General features: G+C 38.4%; 2 protein-coding genes across 4 annotated transcripts in view; one reads left to right on the plus strand and one right to left on the minus strand.

Annotated features, from left to right (window-relative positions):
* LOC136835899 (zinc finger protein OZF-like) overlaps positions 1-18,364 on the plus strand; it is a 124,888-nt gene that overhangs the window by 62,082 nt on the left and 44,442 nt on the right. Inside the window, exon 4 of one of the 3 annotated variants that reach the window (XR_010852274.1) lies at positions 14,459-14,771. The exons of the other annotated variants lie outside the window; for them this stretch is intronic. The gene's annotated coding sequence lies outside the window, so the exon portion shown is untranslated. Of the gene's footprint in view, positions 1-14,458; positions 14,772-18,364 lie in introns of those variants that run through there. 3 annotated transcript variants of the gene reach the window in all.
* Positions 16,633-18,364, minus strand: part of LOC136835736 (uncharacterized) — a 50,495-nt gene continuing 48,763 nt past the window's right edge. Inside the window, exons 3-4 of the mRNA XM_067099598.1 lie at positions 16,922-17,175; positions 16,633-16,638 (exon numbers count right to left, since the gene is read on the minus strand). Coding sequence (XP_066955699.1) covers positions 16,633-16,638; positions 16,922-17,175 — 260 coding nt within the window. The remainder of the gene's footprint in view (positions 16,639-16,921; positions 17,176-18,364) is intronic.

Raw genomic sequence — 18,364 nt, forward strand, 5'->3', positions numbered from 1 at the left:
CGAGACAAGAGCCCACCAACCATGCACAGGCCACTGGCCTCTTACCTCCACTGGGAGTTTTCTTTTTCTTTGTGCACATTCAACAAGGGACGGTTGTCTGGGCCAGTGGTGCCTCATTCACCCAAGGTTTACCATCAATACTGTTTTTCCCTTTGAACTTTCATACAAATGTTAACTTTCCAGGTAATGCTTGTTTGAAATTTGCCTTTTCCCCCTTACCAGCAAATGTTGGGATACTTGAGTAATATTGTTTTTTTATATTAAGCAGGGTGTCTCGCTTGACTCCCAGTAATGGGCTGCCTTTTCTCTTCCATTTGCAGTTCACTTGCTTTTTCTGCATGAGACATTTTACACTTTTCATACGCCAGCTTAATGTTTTGGTATTGCCATCGCTGATTGAATGTTTGTGGCATTTTGTTTTGGGCGGATTATGTTTATTCTTCATTGCTGCCGCGTGGTGGTGCAGGGTCTTTCAGACATGCCATATTAACCATCCTTGGCATATGCGAGTAGAGGTAGTGGGGCATATTTGTGCCTTCTTCATGTCCACTCTGTTTAGTGGCTGTCATCCACACTTCCCGTCATTTCGTGGGCAGCTGTTTTTGCCACAGCAGACTAAGTCCAGTGTTTGCTCATGCGCGGTGCATTGTAGGCATTGCTTAAGGTTCTTTGCAGCATCTCTTCAGCCCCTGGCTGCAACCCATTTCATTCCTTTTACTGTACCTCCATTCATATTCTTTCTTTCTATCTTACTTTCCACCCACTTGAAACAATTGTTCCATAGTGCAACTGCTTTGAGTTTTCCTCCTGTTACACCTTTGTAGCCTTTTACCCCCAAATTCCCTTTCAGCGCTTAGTCTTCGGACTAATTGTATAGTCTATTCTATTCTAAGTCCAGTTTCTTTTTCACTTAAATGGTCAAAAGTGTCTTGCCCACAAATCCTCTGAATGACTCCTTTTTGAATTCTGCTGTCAGTTCTGCAGTCAATACCAGATGTCTTCTGTTGACTCTTCAGCTGTGCATCCGCGATACTTCCTCCTCTTGGGAGGTCCCCTTTTCATAGTTTTATCGTAGGCACCTCATCTAAACCTGCTGTCAACCTTTGTCTTTGTCAGAATGTCTTTTGGTTTTGTTAGATTTGTTTTATTCCAACTCCTGTTTTGTGCATTTCAAGACCTAAATTTCCTTTTGGATGCCAGTGACGTTTTGAATTTATTCCTAAAGCCTTTATAGTGATGCTCTCTCTCTCTCTCTCTCTCTCTCTCTCTCTCTCTCTCTCTCTCTCTCTCTCTCTCTCTCTCTCTCTCTCTCTCTCTCTCTCTCTCTCACACACACACACACACAAGATGAAATAATGTGTTGAGTTGCTGCCATTTTAGTTGTATTTCTTGCACTGACGGTATGAGGGATGACTTTATTCACTGCTTGTAAAGCTAAAGATGTTTTACTGCTTCAATGTAGATTGCACTGTAACATCCCTAGTGACAGCTATCTTGAAAAATTGGAGAGATGTAAATTAAACTTGCAGTAGTTGATCAGTGATGTCATTGATACTATACTCTTTACTGCTGAAGTACAGACTCGTTAAAATAACAGTTTTGTTCAGAACTGTTGCTTTGGCCATCACTACCACCATTACTGTCAAAACTTAGGAGGGTAGTGTTGAAGTAAAGTGAATTAACATTTATGTACATGGAAGCCATGTCATCACAGTGTAAAAAGGTAGGAATTGTGTTCATCTGTGAATAGTAGCACCTAAACTTAGCAGACAGACACTTAGTGGGGTCTGGCTCTCTGATAATTATTATTATTATTCAGGAGATGAACTGTGTTCATATGGAACGAGCCCACCAAAGGGACCATTGACTTGAAATCCAAGCTTCCAAAGAATATTATGGTGTTCATTCGAAAGAAGTAACAGAAGGTATTGGGAAATACAGAAAGAGGAGATCAGTTATTAAAAAAAAACAGATAAATTAACAAATTGATAAATAAATGAATAAAAGTACATTAACTAAGACCCTATATTACAGCTGCACTTGAGAATATTTTCTTGGTATCTTATAGTTAACAACAATTCCACAAAGTTTGTAACTTAAGGTAACCTGTGCTTGCAGAAATATGTCAAGTTGAGGTCCATTAAGTTTGTGTTACTTTATGATTTTGTGTTTCTAAAGCAGTAAATTCTGAGTATTTTTTTATTGATAGGTATTTAAGCATTTATTTTATAAGACAGTCCAAAGTCATTGAATAGTTTGAAGTCAAACTGTCATAAGAGCTATTCTTCCACCCAGAACTCATAACATCATTCCAGGAACTGTGAATTTAAGGATATAATGTTAAGTTCATTTGAAATTGTCTAGTTAATGTGATGTAATATAGAATTTAATAGGTGCATTATATGCATTATGGAAACCTTTTTTTTTTTTCAGTAACTTTGGGTGTGACTGAAGGCTGTTAAACAAACAACATGCATGATTCTGCTGTGTCTGTTAACTTTCTTAAATTAAATGGTTACGCTGACCTTCACTGCTCTTCCCTTATTTTGCTTTTCTTCTGAGTCCGTTGACTTGAAAATCTTGATGTATGAAATAGTTTACCTTAATTGTTAGGTTAATTTCACTTACACATTGTTCTGGAGCAAGGAGTTGGTGCAAAATGTGACGAGATGCAAATTGACTATCAGAGTTACAGGTCGATAGCGCTTAACAGCTGTGTACGTAAGCTGTTTGAAAGGATGGTCCATAACAACAGAGTGGTCTGGTATTTGGAAACAAAATATTTTGTGTCAAATAGGAAATTTGGTGTGTGAAGAATAGAAGTATTTTAGACTCACTAGTAATGTTATCAAGGGAGATCCGAAATGCATTTGCCATCAAGAATTGTCACTGGAACCATCTTTGACATGGAGAAAGCTTACAATACCCCCTGGAGGAATGGTTTTCTATAGGAAATTTGGCGTTTGAAGAATAGAAGTATTTTAGACTGACTAGTAATGTTATCAAGGGAAATCAGTAATACATTTGCCATCCAGAATTGTCACTGGAACCATCTTTGACATGGAGAAAGCTTACAATACCCCCTGGAGGAATGGTTTTCTAAAGCAGGTGGCTGCTTGGGGCATTGGAGGCATTATGTATTGTTTCATAAATGATTTCTTTGTATCAGATTTCTGCCAAAAAGTTGGTGTAGGATCAGCATTCTCCTTTTCCTGTTTACTTGAAGGCGTCCCACAAGGTAGTGTGCTAAGTGTCACTCTATTTATAATAGCAATCAACAGTTCAATGGACCACCTACCAACTGGGGTCTGAGGGTCATCATTTGCAGATGACTTTGCTGTCTAATGCCGCAGATCTACTGCTTCAGAAGTATATAAATGACCTCACAAGCGCTGTTAAACAGGCACTGAATATATTTATTGAAGGTGGCATCACATTTTTATTGGGGTGCTAACTGGAAAACTGTACTACTTGGGCTTTATATATCTATGTTTAAGCAAACTGGATCATACCTGTCAAAATTATGGCTCTGCCCTGCAAAACTAACTTGGAAAAATTGGATGTACGAGTAGTACATGATTTGGGATTACACATAAGTACAGGGGACTATACACCACTTCCCCTGTGGCCACCATATACAGTATTAATGTTTTTTTTTTGGTCTATCACAGTCATCCTATTCGACTGGGCGGTTTATATAGCATGGGGCTCCGGGTTGCATCCTGCCTCCTTAGGAGTCCATCACTTTCCTCACTATGTGTGCGCTGTTTCTAGTAGCACACTTTTCTGCATGAGTCCTGGAGCTACTTCGGCATCTAGTTTTTCCAGATTCCTTTTCAGGGATCTTGAGATCGTGCCTGGTGTTCCCATGATTATGGGTACAATTCCCATTGGCATATTTCATATCCTTCTTATTTCGGTTTTCAGGTCTTGACACTTATCAATTTTTCCTTTCTTTCTCATCTGCTCTGGTGTCCCATGGTACTGTGATATCAATGAGTGATACTTTCTTCTTGATTTTGTCAATCAACGTCACGTCTGGTCGATTGGCACGTATCACCCTATCTGTTCCGATACCATAGTCCCAGAGGATCTTTGCCTGATCGTTTTCTATCACTCCCTCAGGTTGGTGTTCGTACCACTTATTACTTGCAAGCTAGCTGGTGTTTCTTGCACAGTCTCCAGTGGAGGGCTTGTGCTACTGAATCATGCCTCTTTCTGTACTGGTTCTGTGCAAGCGCCAGACATTCGCTTGCCATGTGGTTTATGGTCTCATCTTTCATACTGCACTTCCTGCATATGGGTGAGATGTTATTTCCATCTAATTATTATTATTATTATTATTATTATTATTATTATTATTATTATTATTATTATTATTATTATTATTATTATTATTATTATTATAAATAGCTCCTCTAAAAGTCTAAAAACCTTCAGTAACTGGACCAAAGAAGGCATCCCAGTAGGTAAAGCCCAATGGGGCATCGCCTTCCTCAGGAAATACCTCAAGCAAGAAGCCCCAAGTTTCCTGTATGGAGGAAAATCAGCTCAGGTCAACTGACCTATCACAGACTGTGGTGACCCCTGACATTATGCGATGTCATCACGACCTTCTGGCCATCTGACCTTAGACAGACTTTTCCTGAACCCTTATCTTCAGGTTCTTCTGACCTTTGTTTTTACCCGACACCAGCGGTAGACCCAGACTTCTATTCTTGAAGTTCTTATTTATCATTCTTATTGACATATTTACTTTTTATTATCTTTGTTTTTATTATTTCAGTTTCGTATTGCTTTGAAATATCTATTTTTTTGAAATATCTACTTTTTCCATGAAACTTTCCCATTATCTTATTGGTTGTTTTTCTGCATTGTCACTGATCTCGCTCTTCCCGTAAACTCTACTTTATTCTTTCCCTTAGTCAGTCACCTGTTACCTTCATCCTCTCCTCAGGGTTAGTGATTGATTTTTCTTTCCATTTCCATCCACTTTTCTCTCAACTGCATTTCTTGATCAACTTTCCCTTCAGTTCTTGTAAGACTTAGCTACCGAAAGTATCTAACCACCAGTCTCACTGCCACTTGCCCTATTAACTGAAATATAGAGGTTATTTTCCGCCAGAGTTTCGTAATTGTTCTCACAGAAGACGTCTCATTCTCTCCCGTCAAACTTTTATTCACTCAAATCGCCCCCATCATCTCTCTAACTGGTTTAGACTTCACTAGACCTTGCTGGCATAAGGCCACTGCAATCTTCAGAATTCTCCATAACATTAGAAACAGCATCCTGATTCAGTTGTTACTGTTATGTGCATTTTTTTATCATAACAGCGCTCTATTAAGTTCTGCATTTCCGCTGCAAATCTTTCTCCTCGATTTGAATCACCTCAAAAGACCTGAAGGAACAAAACTCTCTCTCTGATTCACTTACAAAATGATCAGTCCTACCACTGGGGGTCAGTCAATGAAACACTGCTGTATAAATTTCAAATACAGAAGTCTATTCTTAGTAAGTAAAAGTTTGCTGTTATTCTGAAATTAGTTACAATAATTTTGGAAGTGCAGTTTTAATTAGTTCTTGAATTTAGTTATGAAACAAAAAGTTAAATTATCAAAGCAAAATTATTAAGTTTTGAAAGAAAATGAAATTCAACAAACAAACACTCTGAACAATAGTGTAAGAATGTATACAAATACATAAAATATGAAAATGCAAATATATAAAAAATACCAAAGTGGTGCCAAAACTTTTCACCTCGATGTGACCGGTCTATCAGTCCCTAAATCACAAAATATACTCACAATAGATAGACCGGTCTAAATAATACTCATAAAAACAAGCAAAAAAATGTGCCGAAGTTTCTACCATGCAACCGAGTTTTCTGAACAGTCACTACAGCGTACAGTCAAGGCCACCGAAAATAGATCTATTTTTCGTTGGTCTCTGTATAATGCTGTATGACCTGCAGCCAATGAAACTTTAACAACGGCCCGGTGGTGGGTGGTGGCCTGGCCTATATCGTTGCCAGAAGCACGATTATGGCTAACGTTAACCTTTAATAAAACAAAAACTACTGAAGAGGCTAGAGGGCTGCAATTTGGGATGTTTGATGACTGGTGGGTGGATGATCAACGTACCAATTTGCAGCCCTCTGGCCTCAGTAGTTTTTAAGATCTGAGGGAAGACAGAAAAAAGTGCGGACGGAGAGACAAAGCCGGCACAATATTTTTCTTTTGCAGAAAACTAAAAACCATGATTTTTCATTGTTATTATCTTGAATGCTGCAGCAGCCATTACACACTAATACTGTTCTGTCTGTTAAACTTCGCAATAAAAATCCAAATCAAAGAGTGACCAACAATAATGTACTTTACGTTACGAATGTAAACACGAGAGAGAAAGAGACTACTTAGTAATGAACGCTGTACAACCCCTCAGACCAGAATCTGTTTTACTCGATACGCGCCAAATTAAAACCCCACAGAACGTTTTATGCACATATGGGACAAAACTCTTGACTGGAGCTATACGCGATCAAAAGGTTGGCTTATGGCAATTAGCACGTGATTTCTACCCTCCATGAAGCGTAGATGATGCAAGCGTACCCATCCTAACATGGAAGTTACCCACGACCGTCCCGTGACAAAGCTTCAACTAGAGTTAAGCTGATCTGTAAGTGTTTGAAGGCCACATGGTCACATGTTCGTTTGTCTGGCGTAACCTTCCTTACTTACAGTATTATAGAAATTATAATAAGCTATCATAATTGTGAAGTTTAACATAGAAACCTATATAAACGACCTTTCAGTATTATTGCATAGAATATTTCCTGTATACAGAAAAAACATATGTCAATTAGAAAAGCAAATTTCAATAACACTACTGAAAAAAATATACTAATACATTTCATACGTAAAGCATGGGAACTTCTTATCCTTAAAAAATTAAAAATTTACCTCACTTCAGCCAGATACCATTAATCACATGAAAAATCAAACTAAGTTTATCAAAACAAGTGTGATGTCACTCCATCAAACAACTCTAACTGTTTCCCTGGTCTTAACTCACTTCAGCAAAACTAAAGGAACAAAACATCTTTATCACTTTGCCTTATGCACACAATTAATCCTATTCACTGGTGGTCAATAAATGAAACTGTTTTTTTTTAACATTAAATACAAAAATTTATTTTTAAATTTAAAATTTCTCATTAAAATTCACAATCTGAAAAATTGATATTACTTGAAAACAATACAAAAGTTAATTAATTCTTGAATTAAATTATTAAACAAAACTAAATCACAAAAACTTTAATTTATCAAGAAATTAAATTAATCAAGCAAAATTTAAACTATCAAGAATTACCCAAGATTTGAAAAGAAAATCTTAGTAAATGAAAATTGAATCAAGTATGCAATGTTAAATTATTAAGAAATATTTAAAATGCTAAGTAAATAAATGTTAAATCACAAATGTGAAAAATCAAGAGATTTCAAACACAAGAACATGCAAAAATACACAAAAGATTTATCAATAATTTCACTAAGGTAAAAATTCTTTTAACACACATGATTATAACATGGTAATAATAAGTAAAATTCACTTTACCTTACACAAGCTTGTGAAAACCTTTGTAAAATCAGGCAGCTGCTTTAAATTCACAAAACACTTTTTGTCAGGTGCTGTTACAAACAAATTTCGCTGTAATCGGATCTCAAAAGCTAATACTAATACAGTGACCACAAATATTCTATGTTAATAACTTCTCTCTTTTGAAGAAAGAGAGAGAGAGAGAGAGAGAAACCAAACTGATCGGTCTCGAAAGTCAGAGTAAATAAATTTTTTAGGATTCCAGTAGCAGATGGAACACCCAAGTGAAGTCATTAAGGCATTTTGGGAATGAGATACAAGCTCTAGAAGGAGGAAGGTGACATCACTTCCAGCCAAAAGTTTTGAACACAATCGGGACAATACATGATCAGAGCAATGCAATCTTAAACATTGCGAAACCTTCGTCTTTTTCTCGCATGAGACAAAGCTCTTACAGAAATCCTAACATGATCAAACAGCTTTCAACTGAGTAATTATGGTTGGCATGTTTTAAAAACAAAATGTAAAACTCAAGTTTGTTTCCAGAACAGATCAGCAATTGTTATCTCGACCTGTCAGCGCTTTATCTTAACTGGTGACAGATGGCACATCTGGTCTAAAACTCAAATCTCTCTCTCCCGCTACTACGCTATTATCAAGAAAGATATTATTAATTCTAAATTATGCTGTTATCTAAATCACTAATTCTTTTGAGATCTGACATTACACTACATACAATATTTCAACAATCATTATCATTACACATAATACATGATAAATAGAAGAGTAAATATATCAAAACTGTAGGAGGATATACATATTGCAAGGCAACGTCATGAAAATATAATTATCTGTGAGTGTACATAAACATGATCATTTAGCTGTGTATGTAGCACTGATGAACACTGTTAGATGGTCCCATGTAAGTTCAAATATATAAATTTAGATGACAGAACTTGAAAAGAAATATATTGGTGCAATTATTTTGAATTCAGTAGAATGTTTAGTTTTACCAGCTTTAATTGCCAATACAAATAAATAAATAAATTTCAGTTTCTCTTTCGTCATATTCATTTCCACGACAAACAATGCTGTCGAGGGCTCCCCCAACCCACGATGGTTTCAGGTATGACTGTTGGGGGAAGAAACAAACAAAATACAGATTCTAATTTCGATGTGTATGAGAAGTCCCTTCAAATCTAAGATGGAACAAAGAGTTCTTTATGTCTGTGTGTGATTCCACGACCGGAAAACGTTCATTGACTAAAAGATGTGAACAACAGAACCCAGTGCATTATTATTATTATTATTATTATTATTATTATTATTATTATTATTATTATTATTATTATTAGGGAGGAGGCCTTCTCTGAGGGCAGTATATAGAGGCTTCTCTATTCGACTTAGTCTTCTATTCATCAGCGTGCAGCTGCCGTATCAATTGCCCTAAGGACATTCAAAGATTTCTGTTGCCTTGGGTTTATTTCCTGTAAGTGCCAACAGCACACTGGCAGTCACCTGAGAGTACAAAAGCGGATGAATTGGGATACATGATATACGGGTATTTATAGCAGGCGGGGTGTTTACAATTGGTCGGTTGGTTAGTGGGCTAAATTTTAATCTGTCGTGTTGGTGACGAAATGTGTCCCAGACGCGTTGTGATCTAGGCCTAACCGGTGTTGCAGGCTGGAGGTGGGTACCCGGAGCCAGGCGACATGCTTTCGGCATCTGGTGCTCTCTCTCTCTCTCTCTCTCTCTCTCTCTCTCTCTCTCTCTCTCTCTCTCTCTCTCATGACGATGTTTAGTGTCGGCTGATTTCTTATATTTCTCCTTGTGATGGCCGGAAGAAATTCTTATTTCTTTCACCGTGTTAATGTTTGGCTTTTATCCAATATATGCCGTCCCTCGAGAAACCGTATTATTATTATTATTATTATTATTATTATTATTATGAACCCTATTCACACGGAACAAGCCCACCACAGGGCCACTGTCTCAAAATTCATGCTTCCAAAGAATATTATGGTGTTTATTTGAAAGAAGTAACGGACGGCGACAGGAAATACAAAAAAAAGAAGAGATCAGTTATTAGAAAGGGAAAAATAAATGAACAAAACAATAAATAAATAGACAAGAATTTGAGTCCATTATTGAAATATATGAGACGGAAGAGGCAGCTTCTTTATGACTTGTTATTATTATTATTATTATTATTATTATTATTATTATTATTATTATTATTATTATTATTATTATTATTATTATTATTATTATTATTTTTACTATTATTATTATTTTATTTTTTATTATTACTTTCATTATTATTATTATTATTATTACCATTATTATTATATATTATTATTACTTATTATTATTTTTATTATTATTATTATTATTATTATTATTATTATTATTATTATTATTATTATCATTATTATTACTCAGAAGATGAAACCTAATCATATGGAGCAAGAAGCCCACCAAAGGGGCCACTGACTTGGAATTCCAGAAGCTTCCAGAGAATATGAAGGTGTTCATAAGAAAAGAAGTAAGAGAAAGTAAAGGGAGATGCAGAAAGAAGAGACCACGCTTAAAAAAAGAAGAAAAATAAATCAATAAACAGATAAAAATGTACTAAAATGCAAGGAGTAGTTCACTGACGCACCGGAGCGAGGAACGGAATCGAGCGAGCGCGAGGCAGCGCAGTCGTCGTCCACCAGATGAGAAGGCAGGAACCAGCAGCCTCAGTAGAGGAGGCAGCAGAGGAGGTAGGCGGGGACAGCAGCCGTCGCGAAGTACCTCTGCGCCAGCATGTGGGGAGGGCAGCGGAACATCCTGACGGGGGTCGAGATTCCTCCGGCGTAGTCGAAGGATTCCTTTGGCCTGACGCAGCGAGTTAGGTCAATCTGTAGCGGAGGACGGGAGACGAAGAAGACAGAAGAAATAGGGATGATTCGAATCGGGCTTTTTCGCTCTGACTGAACGAGAACCTACTTCTGTAAGCTGCAGGTACATGTATGTATGTATATATATACATATAATTGTAATAGCCACAATGCCCTCTTAACTTCTCGAATTCTTCGCGCTTTTTTTGGACAGGCTTGTCACTACTAAGCCGTAAGGTCCAAGCGCAAGAAATTCAAGAGATTGTGATGCCCGGTCGCGGGAAACGAACCCGCGTCACCATAATCACAAGGAGGTCACCTCGTGATCTTACGGCTTTGAAGTGACAAGCATATCCAAAAAAGCGCCAAGAATTCGAGATGATAAGAGGACACTGTGGCTATTACAATTATATATATTATATATATATATATATATATATATATATATATATATATATATATATATATATATATATATATATTAATTTATTTCATGAGACTTCTCTCCTGGTAACTGACTCTTCTTAGTTATTTACAAATATTGACTCTCCTTCTCTTTATTCTATAAGACACACTATATATGTATTGCTTTGATCTGTGGTAAATATGTAAAAATAGTCATAAGAATATTTATCACAATCATTACTGAAGTAAGCTGGCAAACCTGAACAGATAAAGTCTTCATGATCATTTCAGGAAACGTGCTTGGACTATAAACTCACAACACACTCGAAAGAAACCTGTGCAGGAGAAGGTGAGGTGCAGAGGAAATTCTGAGTGATTTATATTGCTGTTTCACACAACAACAGGATAGTCTCTCACCTGCACTCTCTTTGTGAGGTAACCTTGTTCCCTTAGGCTTTCTGCCTAGACTTTTTTTCACTGAATAATAATGATAGTAAAGGTAGAAACCCCTCTTCTAGCTACGTAGTGTTCAAAGTGAATAGCTGCTTCAGCTGCATTTATTTTATAGTTTTAACTGTCTTTCTGATAACAGTCTTTTCAGGGTCCCTGCGTTCTGCCAGTCACTCGCCGATGTCTGTCATTGTTTGGAGAGGGAAATAGTTGCAAACTTTCGTAGTTTTATTTAGGAAGAACACACTGTAACAGTTACAGAGCAACTCTACGCTAGTAACTGAAATAGGTTGCAAACTTTCGTAGTTTTGTTTAGGAAGAACACACTTTAATAGTTACAGAACAGCTCTGCCCTAGTAACTGAAATATGGCGCTCATTTTCCGTGGAGTTTTCATTCCTCAGACCCACTACAATACTCACGTTGATGAGGAAAAACTTCCACGGAAAATGAACGCCATATTTCAGACACCAGAGTCGTCGTTTGTAAAGAAACTATCCAATTTTGCAACTATTTTTCTCTCCAGAAAATGACGAACAATGGCGAGTTACTTACAGAATGCAGTAACCATGGAAAAGGTGCTAAATAAAAGGAAATCAGCTGATCACTCTCAACAATAATATAATAATAATAATACCTCACAATAATGCATTGCCCCTATTATTCCATACTGCAGAAGCCACAGGAAAAATTGCATGCAGGGCTGCAAACTGATGGAACCTCTTTCCGACTCATTAAAATCCAGGTCAGGGGAATGACTAACACTTACCTGGGTTTTCTTCCCTAAAGAGTCTGAGATCATTCATGCCAGTTTCTTATACTTAACTTCAGTTGAAAAAGATCAGGTATGGAAATGCGTCTGTGCAATGAAATGAGCTACAACACTACCTGCGTATCCTACACACTCCTACCTTGGTACACAAACTACTAAGCAATGCTTTTCTAATCATTCTTATTCTCCTGAAATCAGTTGTACGAGGTCATCTCCTTACTAAGGGCACAGCCGCACCTGCTGCTCTGAGAGTGTTAGTGCCATTGACTTTGGATACAAATATAATGCCCCAAGGTATAGGAGTGACTCTCGAATGGTTGTGGCTCCCATGGAGACATGAAAACCTTCCTAAATCACAAATGAGCCTCCTTTTCTGAAGACAACAACAAACTCACTCTCGCTATAGTAAGCTGACTGGGAAAGACTATAACAGCAATGTCACTACTGTGTGTTGCACGATAAAGTACACCTTAGTTTAATCAGACCACTGAGCTGATTAACAGCTTCCTTAGGGCTGGCCCGAAGGGTTAGATTTATTTTACGTGGCTAAGAACCAACTGGTTACCTAGCAACGGGACCTACAGCTTATTGTGGAATCCGAACCACATTCTGACGAGAAATGAATTTCTGTCACCAGAAATAAATTCCTCCCATTCTTCATTGGCCGGTCGGAGAGTCGAACGCTGGGCCAACAGCATGCTAGCCGAGAGCTCTACCCACCCCACCAATGAAGAACTATCCACATTGGAGAAATGTGTGTATATATATATATATATATATATATATATATATATATATATATATATATATATATATATATATATATATATAGGTATATGCTCGACAGAAGCATGTATATGTGTGCATAAATTCGTGCATTATCCATGCAAACAAGGCGCGGTCCCATCTTCAGTATCTTACCTTATACGTCGTGGTGGTCATGCTTCGACAGGCGTACCGTAGACTGCCAGCAGGGTTATAGTACTGAGTGTCACCCCAAATGCAGTCAATCACAAGGTTCTATGAAAAGCAGAATAGATGTGCTATAGTTATAGTTCAAAGATGGCTTTATTCAGTCATTCAAGCAGTTTAGTGCATTTTTCATTTATTTTTTTTTTATTTTAATAAAGTGATATCTCTTCTTTCTCTATTTCCTTTTACCTCCTCTTACTTCTTCCTAATGAACACCATATTCTTTGGAAATTCGAATTTCAAGGCAGTGGTGGACTTGTTCCATATGAATAGGTTTCTTCTTCGAATAATAATAAAGCGAAACAGATGACGTTTTTGTCTTCAGGGCTTTAAGCCTGAGTGGCAGTGAGTGATTTTTTTATCTTATTTCTTTTCGTCTTGACCAGAGGGACCCGGTGAAAGTAATTTGTTTTGTACTGTGGGTGCCTTCTTCTTATACTCTTCAAGTAAATAAGTATGTATGAAAATGTACTCTTCAGTTTCTTGAGGATGCTGATATATATATATAATATATATATATAATATATATATATATATATATATATATATATATATATATATATATATATATATATATATATATATATATATTCTTGCATGTTTACAACATTCGGCTCTCCAGTCCGTTAGCTAGGAAGTCAAATTTCATGGTGGCTGGAGGAGAGGCCCACTAGCGGCGACAGAATGTAGTCGTCCCACCCCACTGTTGTACAGTACTGGGGAACAGGAAGCCGTTAGGGCACAAGGGCACGTCATGTTAGCAAATGGGCTGCTAGGCTGACTCTTAGTTAGTCTTAACTATAAGACCTATTTCCCTATGACCTTTGTGCTGGCTGTTATTTGCCTCTTCCAGATGTACCGCTCTCCTGTGCCCGCTGCTAGATCGAAAGGGCACTTCTGCAACTTGGGTTGATCTCACTCCGTGCCCAAACTCCGAAGCGCAAGGTCGCTTGACTCTTAACTGCACGTCTGGTGCATGCTGTCCTCCTCCCGCTGGCCACGTGTCGGGACTTCTGCGGCTTGAATCCATCTTTTGCAAGCGAGCTCCATGCACAGATGCAATAGGGTACGTCCTGAAGTTGCAAGTAACACCAGTGTTCTTTTCCTTGTTCTGAATTTCTCTCAGTTTTCAGTATTTCCAACTTTTCATTTTCCCAAACAGAGTCCCTTTGTTTCCCACAGCCTAGCACGCACATTTGCCCTCATGACTTGGTCCAAGCCTAAATTAAGTTTGTTCAGTGATAACAATTAGAGCATTCCCAACATAGTGTTACCATGTGTTAATTAAATCTAATTAATAATTCCCTCCATTGTGAATAATTAATTTCATGTGAGAGATAGTCTTTATGTAAATCAATGCTGACCTGGAATTCTTTTCCAGAGTCCTCTTATCTGGCTCTTCGTGTTCTGCCCCTGCCCTTGTGAAACAATTGCTGTAGAAGACTCCTTTCCATCTTACCATGTGCAAGACACTTCTGCAATTGATAGTCTACAAGGGCCACGTGTTAGGCCGTCAGTGTTATTGTTGTGCTAATGTAAAACAATTTGATCAGTCAGGCTTAAGCAGTTTATGAGATTCCAGTCAAACTTTTATTTATGTGCTAACTGTAGTTACACTTTTTATGGCACATTGCATGTGCCTTGATTGCTGAACTGCCACCCTGTCCATATTAATTTTGAGTTGCAAATTTGTAAATAAATTCATTTAATCTAACCAACCGGTTTGAAAGGCGACCTTCCCATTTTCTTTGAATTGATGTAATTTCAAGGTAAGTCATACTATTAATTACATTTATTGCTTATGTTCTGAGATCTAGATGTTGGTCCCTAAGGTAAATTACATTAAAAATTCAATTTAACTCTTCCAACCGGACTCATAACATAACAATATATATATATATATATATATATATATATATATATATATATATATATATATATATATATATATATATATATATATACAGTATATATATTAGAAATAATCAACCCACAGTCACATGTGGAAGAGAAATAAATTTCTGACTCACATCAGGATCGAACCCAGGTCTTTCAAATGAAAGACCAGACCACTGACAACCAGGCCACACAAATCATAAAAGAAGTTGGAACCTGAGTACCAATGTACTTAAGGCATTACCTGGGCAGGCTAACTGCCTGCGTACCAGAGTGTTTTTCCCAACTTCCCTACTCGGCAGTGACTTCTGTGGCCTGGTTGTCAGAGGTCTGTTCTTTCACTTGAAAGACCTGGGTTCGATCCTGATGTGAGTCAGAAATTTATTTCTCTTCCACACGTGACTGTGGGTTGATTATTTCTATCATATTCACTCAGAAAGGATCGTTCGAATGAAATGCTGTCAACTGGGTCTCTGCTGAGTCGGGAAGTTGGGGAAAACACGCTGGTATATACAAGTAGTTAGCCTGCCCAGGTAATGCGTTAAGTACAGTGGCACTCAGGTTCCAACTTCTTATATGACTTGTGTGGCCTGGTTGTCAGCGGTCTGTTCTTTCACTTGAAAGAACTGGGTTCGATCCTGATGTGAGTCAGAAATTTATATATGTGTGTGTGTCTGTGTGTGTATGTATGTGAGTGTGTTTGTGTTCTGGCAGTTGTGCAAATGGTAAAAGGTGGTCCTTTCACATTTTGCTTGTATATGTTACCCTCCCCCTTTAATCTAAACCCCAAAGGAGGGAGGAACCTACCCCTGTCCAACATCCTCTTTAATCCTAAAAGTTATCTCACGTTTTCTATAACCAACTGTTCCCATTCTCTCGCTTTCACGTAAGACTTAGCTAGGTTCGTAAAGGGGACTGTCGAACTTAAGAAAAATAGAGCTTTATTCAATAAGTCTAACATAAGGAATGGATAAATGAGATTAAGCGAAGTATCGAGTAATATCCGTAACTTCAAACAGAACAAAATTAAACATCGACTTTAACTAATCTTATTCTCCCCAAAGTCAGATTTGTCTTCAATGACCTAGGCCAACATATCTGTCAAAATTTCCCTCTGTCTCGTGACCCGGAAAGAGACATCTCAATAGCGGTAGCAAAAAGGCTCACCAGAAGCACGTCTCACATGAATGAAAGATCGTGTCTTAGTGATTCACCTGCGCACAAAATCATAATATCTGACTCGTTTGCCTCTCCCACTTGGAAAGAACGTACGAACAAATTCTACGTTCCCACACCCGGCTACTGGACTTCCTGCGGAAGCCGCGTCATTCCGGGTCAGATTTCAAGATGCCGGCATGTACTAAATCTCAAAAGAAAAGATCTTCCTCAGTTTCTAATGGAACAGAAGCTGACATCAAAACAGCCCAAGAATAATATGGTGTTCATGTGAAAGAAGTAAGAGCAGGTAATAGGAAATACAGAAGGAAGAGTTCCTGTATTGGCATCTGACCGAATCTTGCCTGGTGTACTGATGGCAGAGTATTAATTTTTTATATGGCTGTGGAAATGGAAAGCTGTTCTCCTTAAACTGAGCAGATGCTTACTGTCGATTTCTTAGATGCAGAGATGGGGAGATTTTCACCTTTTTTCCACTTTTTTTTAACACTGTGCAACAGAAGAGGAATAAAGAGAAAATGAATAACAGAGCAAAACAAAACACTCGTTTCGCTGTGGTGGTCGTTACAAACCTCATTTTCATCTCCTCGTTATTCAGTTTAAAATCGGAATGTATTAACACATGAGACATGATAACAATGTTTTACAATGTAACGAGAGAGAGAGAGAGAGAGCTCTGAAATAAAGAACACAGACTGTTCATGTGCAAACAGCCAAAATGAGAGAATCCTTGAATGCATGCAGAGCGAATGATTCCAGAATTTTTACTTACAGAAGCACTGGCTATTGTCTCGCAGCCCCTTGTATCGTCTGCACAGGTATAGCCATTGCCCATGTCGACCATCATGTTTGGTATCTGAACACACAGCAGGTAGTCAAGGTCTGGGAAAGAGGTAGCAGAGGCGATCCCAACTGCCACGCCATTAGGGTCACACCTGTGTGGCCAAGTATTTATTGCGAGGGGCGCACTTGGCATACAGTTGGGACAGCTGTACTCAAGTTTGACGGCCGTCCTCACCAGTGCGTCTGAAATGGGAGGCACCAAAATAGAGATCTGGCTGAAGGAAATATGAAAGAAAGAGGAGCAGACGTAGATTATAAAAAAAATTTCATTCAGTCGTTGGTGATTTACTACAAGCTCTGTTCACAGAATATGTGAAATTGTGAACTGATGGGAGATTAAGTTAGGTATACCTTAGTTTAACCAGACCACTGAGCTGATTAACAGCTCTCCTAGGGCTGGCCCGAAGGATTCGACTTATTTTACGTGGCTAAGAACCAATTGGTTACCTAGCAACGGGACCTACAACTTATTGTGGAATCCGAACCACATTATACCGAGAAATGAATTTCTGTCACCAGAAATAAATTCCTCTAATTCTTCACTGGCTGGCCGGAGACTTGAACTCGGGCGTAGCAGAGTGCTAGCCGACAACTCTACTGACTCGTCCAACGAGGAACTAGGTAACTTAACCGGGGGCGTTCCTAGACATTTTGGGGCCCTGGGGGGCGCAGTCCCAATTGGGGCCCCTCTTATGGGGTGGGAGGCGAGTGAAGCGAGCCAACGCAGCGGGGGGCGTGGGGGGGGGAATTTTTAGAATATGAGCAATTGTAGGATCATTTTAAAGGCACTAGTAAATGCAAATTTCAGAAATTTAGCTTGTTCTGCCATAGCAGCAGTGGTTAAATTTCGCATTTTGGACCCCCCCTCACTTTAGGGCCCAGGGGGCGATTTCAAACAGACCCCCCACCCCATTCAGGAACGCCACTGAACTGAACACCTACCCATGTGTCTGTGTTGTAGTGCAAGAGTATTTCTATGGCACAGAGCCATAGAAAGTCACGGACCGACGATAACTTTGCTACGATCTGCCACCCTTTGCCTCAATCTGGATCGATTCTGGAGGATGGCTGACACACTAAAACGCTTGGTAACAGGTCAAACATCAACTCAGTGGTTAAATCAAGCTTCCAGTGGCCTCCTGAGAGATTAGTAGTCTCAGTTCGGTTGATGATGGTGGATTTCAGAGTCTGAGTTTCGAAAAATAAATAGCTTGGCCTCACTTCAGTTTATACTGTGACTGTTCTCAGCTAGCCCTCTGCTGGACCTGCGTTCGATTCTCCGACCGGCCAGTGAAGAATTAGAGGAATGTATTTCTGGTGATAGAAGTTCATTTCTCGGTATAATGTGGTTCGGATTCCACAATAAGCTGTA

Source organism: Macrobrachium rosenbergii, chromosome 55 (genome assembly GCF_040412425.1).
Source record: "Macrobrachium rosenbergii isolate ZJJX-2024 chromosome 55, ASM4041242v1, whole genome shotgun sequence".
Classification (NCBI taxonomy): domain Eukaryota; kingdom Metazoa; phylum Arthropoda; class Malacostraca; order Decapoda; family Palaemonidae; genus Macrobrachium; species Macrobrachium rosenbergii.